The sequence below is a fragment of the Scatophagus argus genome, chromosome 19, assembly GCF_020382885.2.
Source record: "Scatophagus argus isolate fScaArg1 chromosome 19, fScaArg1.pri, whole genome shotgun sequence".
Lineage (NCBI taxonomy): Eukaryota > Metazoa > Chordata > Actinopteri > Scatophagidae > Scatophagus > Scatophagus argus.
Window position 1 is genome coordinate 6853633 of NC_058511.1, and position 9460 is coordinate 6863092.

Consider the following 9460-nt stretch of genomic DNA (forward strand, 5'->3'; position numbering starts at 1 on the left):
CTAGCTGCTAGTGCATTTCCCCTTGTCTCCCCTTCTTTGTTCAGCTTCTATTTTTTTTTGTCACACTTTAATTTTACAATGCTTTTTCATGAAAAGAAATAGCAAGGGAAATGCATCCCTTCCACTTGATTATTTTCTGTCACTATGCACACACAGAGCTGTCTGGCACAGTTGTAGTGATCTGAGCTGTGTTGTGTTCTCTGGTTTGACTCAGCCTTAGTGAGTTCACGTGAGGTCCATATTTGCTGCAGAAACTTTATATAAAATCTACAATAGCTTTAACATTGCAGAACATGTACGTAGTCAATATTTTTCCCATATTACACAATCTGCTGTTCAGGACGACAAACTGACGCCACAGTCATAAACATTTTCTGGCCCTGGGACTAACTGTTGAGGCTCGCTGGTGAAGCTGATAAGCCCCACAGGATGGCACAGCCTGGCTTATCGAGCTCGGCCAAGCCAGAGGACCTCTGCTATCTCTGGAGCAACTGGCAGAGGAAAAACTCATCCCCTTATCTCCCCTCTGCTGGGGAAATAACACTCCTTCCAGCCTCGCTGTCCACTAACTTCAGGTGGTGCTCTCATCTGTGTTTTTTTACGACAGCCTCATGGAGGACTGCAGTGACGGAGCAGAAACAAGAGGCCCAGACTTTCTATTTGACTCCTACATGCTGTGCGAGGCTCTTCTGGCACGCAGACAAGATTACAGCCGAAGTGTTTATTTTCAGTGAAAGAAGTTTGTTATCACACGAGCAGGAGCTAATTTCAACACAATAGCAGTGTCTGTTTCAGCGTGGTGATCGGAAATCTAATGTTGAAGTGAGGGCAGATTATTTTATGAGCAAAAATGAAAACAATCTTTCGTGCAGAGTGGAAACTCATAACAGACTATTGACACACACAATAGAAAGAAAGAAGCAAATCCAGTCTGGTTAAATACCAACCAGCCAAACCTGAAGATCAGGAGCCTTAACCGACATTTGTCCAAGGGCCAGAATGTTTCTAAGCAGACGGTGTCGGGGCTGGAAAATCCCTTTATTTCAAGATCAATGCTATTTTATTAGCCTATAGCGTCCACTGCCGCTGTAGCTGATCACCTGCAGCTTCAAATCAATAACTGATATCCAGTAAGCAGGTGTTGGCTGGTAAAAGACTTCAGTGAAGGACGCTCATATGTATCCTCGCTGATTGCCCCACAGAGATGCCACCTCCTCTGTGCAGAAATAACAGCTTCGGCATGGCCTGCAAGATGGCGAACCAGAACGACCTCCATTACGAGGAAGGATGAAGGAGGAAGGAAATGTCAGACAAAAGAGTATCCCGTGTATTTCGTGGTCAAGTTGCCTGACCACATGGGAAGTTACCTTTCCAGCTTCTGGTGGAACTCAGAGGAGGCCTAGATTTTACCTGATGGTGTTTTCCGTCTATCATAATAAAATAAAAGGGTAACACTGGTTATATCATATTTTACTGATACTACACAGGAAGTCCGTGTTTAAGAGGCTTAAATCTTATTATCTGTAGTCTTTTATTATGAACCACAGCAGATGTGTGGACTCTCAAACTGTTTCTTGGCTCAGCTTTGGAAAATCTGAGGAATTATCTTTTCCTCAGCGCCGCTCTAAACCCACCCCGTCAAGCGTCTTTTCCTTCCTCTTTGAGAGTTTACACCTCACGTATGCAGTCAAAGGGCACCTGGCTCTGCAGGCCGTGTTTGTCCAGAGAGTGACCACGCCAAAGTAAGTTCCTTTTTAATCTCTGTTGATTTCTGAAGAGGTCAAATAGACTCAAGAATTAAATCACAAGGACACAAGCTTTAGTGCAGAGTATATTTATTAACTGACCGATGAGTCAGAGCCCATGTGGGGATTTAAATGATCTTGCCGCTGCACTTGCAGGAGGCTGGACACCAAGAGCCCACTTTGCCACTGCAGCCCGACTTCCGCTTCAGGGATGCACAGTTACCGTACTGATCGAGATAAGGACAGGGGTTGGCTGGAGGAAAAGAGACAGGGAAAATTAATGAATGCATAAATGAAAAACAAAGCATCACTCAAGAGAGCTGATTTTTCAGACTGAAGCCAATATTAAGAAGTTGGATGAGCTGACTGCTACTTGGCTGTCCTGTTGCTCAAGAATAGCAATGTCTTGGATCAATGAAAAGTCATTAACTCATTATAATGTATGTAATCATCTACATTTTGGTGTTTGGTTTGGAGTGATTATAATGATATTTAGCTTTTTATTGTATTGGTTTTGTAGTGTAATGCCCTTTGGTACTGCATCTTTACTCTCTTTTAATAAATGACTGTGATTTAATGTCCCCCTGATAATGTTTTATAAACAAAAGTAAGCTTAATATAAGAAAACAACAAATGTCTCTTGGGTAACACATTCCAGTAATACTTTGCTTTACACACACCACCATCGAAGGTTTTTGAACATATTTTTGGGATCAAGAGCACATAGTTAGTGGCTATTCTTATAAAAAGTATAAAAATAACTTGTTTTGCAATGAGAGCAGGGTCAAGAGATGAAATAAAATGTAATAAATTGACTGTGCTCGTCATAAAGTGTTACCCAAAGTCTAATCAGCAATTCTCATTCACAGCAAGTCTTCCAGTGCTTTATTTGTCACTTACTGCACAGTCTGTTTTTGCAGGCATGGGGGCAGTCACCACAGTTGCGTCCTGACCGGTAGGGGTGAGTGTACCCATAGTTTCCACTGTAATGTAGTCCAAAACATCAAATATTAAACATACAACAGCATAAGAACTCACACAGCACAAAACATGTCACACATATGACCTGAGGAGACAAAACACTTTAGAATTGGTATTTAATAACTACTCAGCAAGACAAGGAAGGACAAATTAGATTCAAATTGAGGATTTTATCTTCATTACTGCAAACCATTACACATCAGCTTTCAAGTATTACAGGAAGTGCTTCTAATGATGTTTCTGACACTATTTGTACTAGAGCGGCTAACCACTATTTTCACGAGCAATTCATCAGCACAAAACTAATCAATTAATCGTTTAGTCTATTAAATGTCAAAAAAAAGTTAAAAATGCTGATCACAATTTCCCAAAGTGACATCTTGAATTTGTTCTTTTGTTTAGTTGTTCAGTTTCATCTGTTCAATCAACTATTTGGATTGAAAAAGAGACAAAATGTTCTGTGCTCACGGTGGGCAGTAGTGGCAGACGTAGAAGTATTTGTATTTTCTCGAGTTGGGACAGTGGGCCATAGCACAGCCAACTTGGTTGGACCTGTACCACACAACCTGTGTGGAGAACAGCAGATCAAATCACCAGGAACTCACCGACTTTAATGTAGTGCATAATATTGTTTTTACAGGTGCTGAACAAACTGTCGTGTAAGTGCACCTGTGTGAAGTGGCCGACCACTCCTCCATTGATGGATCCCACTCCGTAGCGCCAGTCCTTCACCTCGTCATACCAGGACTGGATAGCGTTGCTCCAGCTGTTTTTGTAGCTAGACTTGTACAGGTTCTCTCCACAGCCACTAGCTGCAGTAAAAGAGGAGGAGACGGAGATGGAGTTGCATACAATTTTATGCTCTGATGAGACAACAAACTTGTTTCATAGTCGTTCTTGCTTGTTTCTGTACTTGTAAAATGACAGCGTGGTGTACCTTGTGTAAAGTGTGGTTTGAAATGAAGAGGTGAACTTACTGCTGATCTTTCTGGAGCTGTCAGAGCTATGCTTCATGGAGCAGGTGTTGGCCCATCTCTGAGCGTTGGCTGCAGCCTCACTGCTCCAGCTCTGTGGGGAGCAGAGGGCAGAGCAACATTAGCACATGTAGACGACTACAGTACACACCAGGAAATCTCCCAAAGCTGCGTGCTGGTCTGGGAAATCAGTTTATCTTTAACTGATATGCTGCACGAGAGACAGTGTGCAATATCTAATCAAGCACTGATAGATCAAGTGACAACCCGGGCTCAAGATAAAATTTAGTGAAGCTCACTAAGCTTTTAAAATTGTGAAATCATTTTAACAGATCAGTGTGATACCATTTCCAGCATGTTGCTTGCACTTTGCTTTCTTCTCAGTTCATTATGCTTGTTCACAATCTGAGCCTGTTCTGAGGAAGTGGAGCCCGTGCTAATGCCTAAATAAACAAAAGAAGAAAAGGAAAAAACATGTTTAGTTAGAATGTATATGGATATTCTTAATCTTCCAATGATAGTTACAAACACTCACCTCCTCCACCCTGTCCAGTGTCTTCCTCAGAAGAAGAGTCAAAGAACCAGAACGCTGAGGTTCCAGGTAGCTGAAGTGCAGCAATGAGGCCCAAGGTGCACAGGAGAGTCAAAGTGTACATCGTCATGGTTGAATCCACGACTGTCCGAGAGTTACAGGTGAGCTTTATAGACAGGATCGCACTGACACGTGACAAATAAACACACAACCTCAAGGGCGAGTGAGTATCCAGTATGTCTCATTTTACTGTATACACAAATTCCCTCGCTCTGGTGTCAGGAAAACAACCTGCTTCTCAGCAGTGAAGGTGTGCACATTGCTGATGACCTCGACCAGTTGTGCAACTGGAAATCCTTAACCACAGCAGTGTCACCCTCCGCCCACCCACCCATCCAGCCCAGCTCCTACTGGGGAACCACTGAGAGCGTCTTGACCGGCTGAATTTACTGTCTGGTGTGGGAATTGCAACAACTCAGATCACAAGTGCCTACTGAGCTGAGTCCACTCGACTCTTTTTTGCATCCACTCATGAGATTTACATAATGCTCTGCTCAGACATGCCCTCCAGACATGTCCTCCAAGGACTAGTCACCAGCTCACGCATACTCTTCCTCCCTCAACTAGTCACCATAACCTGTCTGACTGCTTGCACGCCCTACTAAACATCCTGTAAACACGAATATCCTCATGGATTGTTTTTAAAATTCTTATTTTGCTGCAATATCTGAACATGTATGGTTGTGCAGATATTGTTGTCGATTAACCACATTGTATGGTTAAGTTTAGAGAAAGTTTGTGTTTATAAATAGCATACAGAACATAATTAAAGCAACTAAAACACTTATGGTTAGGTTAGGTTATGGTTAGGGAAAGACTGTTGTTAATGTCAGCGAAACCGACTATCCAAAAGTTTGTGACTGGAACATTTGCTACAAATTTCATGAATTTCTGAGTGACTTGAGAATGTTCATGTTTCCTTCAATAGCCATCCACATGGGCCATGTGAGGCTTAAAAGTGCAGCTACAACTATTGTCTTTCTGTCTGAACCAAGAGTTGAAAATGTTTGTATCAGTACAATGTGTGACAATACTAAATCTACTAGCACTTAATATGATTCATAGGCTACATAAATAGCCCACCATGATGACTTTAGTCTGAACTTTTAGGACTTTTCAAAATAAAGTTACAAAGTGCCTATCAGAGACTGTCACTGGTGATAAAATCAGGCCAGTGAACAGAAAAAAAATCAAATGAAAGTGCTTTATATACCAACATAATCCCAGACTTGAGACCAAGCAAAATGATTTTAGTATAAAGAAATATTTATATTTTGCATTAAATTACAAAAACAAAATCAAGGTAGTTTTTCATTTTAATTCTAGGAAACGTGGTTTGGAGAGTAAGACAGTTGGGTCACAGGCTATTTAACTAAGCAGGCTTCCTCAATCCCATAAAAAGACCTACAAGCTTTTTGTCATTTCCTTCAGTTGTCTCAGATTATATTCTTAATGAGCTGCACTGTTGCTTATTTAGAGGGAAACCAGGACACAAGCATTTTTTCCCTTGAAATGTCATTGTTGTCTCTTGCCTGAGGAGTACACAGAATTTGCATCAGTACCTCAACGCTTTCTACATGTTAATGTAATTACATTAAAAATGTTTGTTTTTGCTCAACATGTGTGTCAGATGTGTTTACAGAAGGCAGGAGATGTAAATGAAAGAAAAGCACTTAATGATCTGGACAAACACAAATGGTACAGAAACACTTTCTGATTGGTGCTCATCCAGTTCCTCAGGTGTTTTCAGCGTATTATGTTAAAAAGAGTGCTCTCATTGGGCTTCAGAAGATACAACAGTCACTTAACAATACTACAAAAAATACTGCAGGAAGTTTGGACCCAAATTACTTCTGAAATCTTGGATATCTTCCATGTGGGCTTAAGAATCACACATTATCCGCAGTGTTTAATATTAACCACAACAAGCAGGTGTGGTCTCAAACTGTGGTGGTTTCTTGGCTCATGTTGGGGAAGAAACCACCCTGTGGAGTGTGTTCTCCTTCCCCTTTGTGAGTTTACACACTATATGTGCACTCAAAGGGCACCTGGCTCTGCAGGCAGTGTTTGTTTAGAGAGGAAATGTGGCAAAGTAAATTTCCTTTTAAATCTCTCCTGATTAATGAGTGTGTCAAACAGCTTAAATATGAAAATCAGAGTTTTATTGATGCATGTGTTTTCTGAAACTGACTTTTCATGTGAACTCGTGGGCATTTAAATGATCTGATTGGTGCACTTGCAGGAGGCAGGACACCAAGAGGCCACGTTGCTGTTACTGCAGCCCCACTGCTGCTTCAGATCGGGACAGTTACTGTACTGGTCAGTGTAGGGACAGGGGTTGGCTGGAGGAGACAGACAGGAAAAGAAAATTAATGAATGCATGAATAAATAACAAATCATCACTAAAGAGTTTCAGACTGGAATCTTGTCTTGCTAAGCGACTGTACAAGTCCATCCCTCTCTTTTCTATACTGTTTATCTGTCAGGGTCGTGGGGGGGCTGGAGCCTATCCCAGCTGGCGAGAGGCGGGGTTCACCCTGGACTGGTTGCCAGTCAATTGCAGGAACTGACACACAAAGACAGACAACCACACACTCTCACACTCACATCTAGGGGCAATGTAGAGCAGCCAGTTAATCTAATGTGCATGTTTTTGGTAGTGTGGAGCACCTGGAAAAAACCCATGCAGGCACAGGGAGAACATGAAAACTCCACACAGAAGGGCCCAGACCAGGATTTGAACCTGGACCCCTCTTGCTATGAGGTGACAGTGCTAACCAATGCACCACAGCGCTGCCCACTGTACAAGTCATAAAGCCTAATCAGCCATTCTCATTCATAAAAATGGATGGTAAGATGAAGTCTCCCAGTGCTGTTTTTGCCACTTACTGCACAGTTTGTTGTTGCAGGCATTGGGGCAGTCACCACAGGTGGGTCCTGACTGGTAGGGGCGAGCATACTGGTAGTTTCCTCTGTAATCAATCAATTAATTAATCGTTTAGTCTATACAATGTTAAAACAAATTGTTAAAAATGAAGTGACATCTTCAAATTGATCTTTTGTTCAGTCAACAGTCTTAAACCCTCAGAAATGGCAAAGGCAGGAAATCCCTACATTTAAGAAGCGGAAACCAGCAAATGTTTGACATGTTTCTTGAAAAAATAGTGAAATGGTTAATCAAATAGTTGCTGACTCATTTTCTTTTAGTCGACTAATCGTTGCAGCTTTAATTTGTTCTTGCTGTAGGGCAACATGGCCTGAAATGTACACAAACTAAATATTTGTGTAAATGTTTACTGAACAGTGAGAAAACATTATTTTAATCGAAAAAGAGACAAAATGTTCTGTGCTCACGGTGGGCAGTAGTGGCAGACGTAGAAGTATTTGTATTGAGAGTTGGGACAGTGGGCCATAGCACAGCCAACTTGGTTGGACCTGTACCACACAACCTGTGTGGAGAACAGCAGATCAAATCACCAGGAGCTCACCGACAATAATGTAAAGCATAATATTGTTTTTACAGGTGCTGAACAAACTGTCGTGTAAGTGCACCTGTGTGAAGTGGCCGACCACTCCTCCATTGATGGATCCCACTCCGTAGCGCCAGTCCTTCACCTCGTCGTACCAGGACTGGATTGCGTTGCTCCAGCTGTTTTTGAAGCTAGACATGTACAGGTTCTCTCCACAGCCACTAGCTGCAGTAAAAGAGGAGGAGACGGAGATGCTTTCACCTTATTAAAACTCACTATGAAAGAAATTTAATTGTCTCCGCTGCACAGTGTCTTTGTAAAAGCAGGAACTCGAGCTGAAACCTGAACTCCAACTCTCACTCCTCACAGGATATGTGGACACTTTATGTGCACTTCAAACCAATAAAACCCACTCAGCATTAATGCAATTCTCTGTCAGAAATAAGATAATTTCTGAGATGCAGATGATAAACCATAGTTAACAGTTACACCCAGGTAAAAAAATCTCATCATAAAGTGACACATAAAACTAGTCAGTAAAACCTGCTTTTACACTTCATTTACATTGCGTATTTAGCCACTGCAAAGATTAATTTTAATGCTGAGTTTTCTTGACATTAAATGCTGCTTCATGTCACATGATGGCCTAAAATGCTGTTTCAGTTTATTTTTTTTGTTCCAACGCACGTTAGTCCCTGCTTATCTGGACTTGTAAAATGACAGCGTGGCAGACCTTTCGTAAAGTTTGGTTTGAAATGAAGAGGTGTTACAGTGAACTCACTGCTGATCTCTCTGGAGCTGGCAGGGCTGTGCTCCATGGAGCAGGTGTTGGCCCATCTCTGAGCGTTGGCTGCAGCCTCACTGCTCCAGCTCTGTGGGGTGCAGAGGGCAGAGCAACATTAGCACATGTAGACGACTACGAGGGAGCCCATGGAATATCAAATGAAGCGCTGATGGTTCAGATCAAGCGAGCATTGTTACCATTTCTAACATGTTGCTCGCAGTGGGCTGGACTCCTCTTCTCAGGGTGTTGTGCTCGTTCACAATCTCAGTCTGCTCTGAAGAGGAGACCAGGACGGTGATTAAATGCAAAAACAAGATTATGTTGAGTTTGAATGTGCATGTGCATATACTAAATCTAAGGGAAGATTATGTATGAACGATAATCACAAACACTCACCATCCTTCAGGCAGAGATGAGGAGGAAAAAATGATTTAATTAAATTAATGCATGTTAGAGTCAACAAACAGCAAAGGTACATTTAGAAAGGGTTTTATATTTAACATGACAAGACAAGAGATATACACACACTCTAATTCCCTACGAGAGAGGACATTTTCATCCGACTTACTGCCAAGAGCTCCACATCCTGTGCCAAGGTGCCAGGCACCTGAGGAGCAGCAATGAGGACCAGGGCACACAGGCAGCTCAACATGTACATGTTCGTGGGTCTGTCCAGGACTGTCAGCCTCGAGGGCCACAGGTTGCATTTATATATGACAGACCACACAGACATGTGACAAACATGCAAACCCAAGGGCATCCCAGTGCTCAGAGACCGACCAGACTGAAGATAACATTTTGCCAGTGTGGCACCTGCGAACCATTCTTGATAATGTATGGAAAACTGCAGGTCTGTGTTTACGTTGTATATGTGTTGTTCATGATAACTGTGATAACGGGTTCTTCACGCGCTC

General features: G+C 42.2%; 2 protein-coding genes and 1 long non-coding RNA gene across 3 annotated transcripts; 1 reads left to right on the forward strand and 2 right to left on the reverse strand.

Annotated features, from left to right (window-relative positions):
• The first annotated feature begins 345 nt into the window (after positions 1-345).
• LOC124050480 lies at positions 346-8383 on the forward strand. Its single transcript, XR_006841632.1, has 4 exons — positions 346-1742; positions 2666-2706; positions 3367-4393; positions 7816-8383. It is a non-coding gene; the product is annotated as an uncharacterized LOC124050480 (long non-coding RNA).
• On the reverse strand, positions 1763-4386 carry LOC124050477 (serotriflin-like). The gene is made up of 7 exons (XM_046373057.1): positions 4236-4386; positions 4046-4143; positions 3704-3794; positions 3396-3538; positions 3195-3292; positions 2646-2728; positions 1763-1998 (listed from the first exon to the last, which is right to left on the reverse strand). The coding sequence occupies exons 1-7, from the start codon at positions 4360-4362 to the stop codon at positions 1874-1876; spliced, it is 765 nt and encodes a 254-aa protein (XP_046229013.1). The 5' UTR covers positions 4363-4386; the 3' UTR covers positions 1763-1873.
• Positions 6433-9204, reverse strand: LOC124050479 (serotriflin-like). The gene is made up of 7 exons (XM_046373062.1): positions 9126-9204; positions 8744-8859; positions 8544-8634; positions 7845-7987; positions 7647-7741; positions 7182-7264; positions 6433-6634 (listed from the first exon to the last, which is right to left on the reverse strand). Exons 1-7 carry the CDS (start codon positions 9202-9204, stop codon positions 6507-6509), a joined length of 735 nt encoding a protein of 244 aa, XP_046229018.1. The 3' UTR covers positions 6433-6506.
• Between the last annotated feature and the right edge of the window lie 256 nt (positions 9205-9460).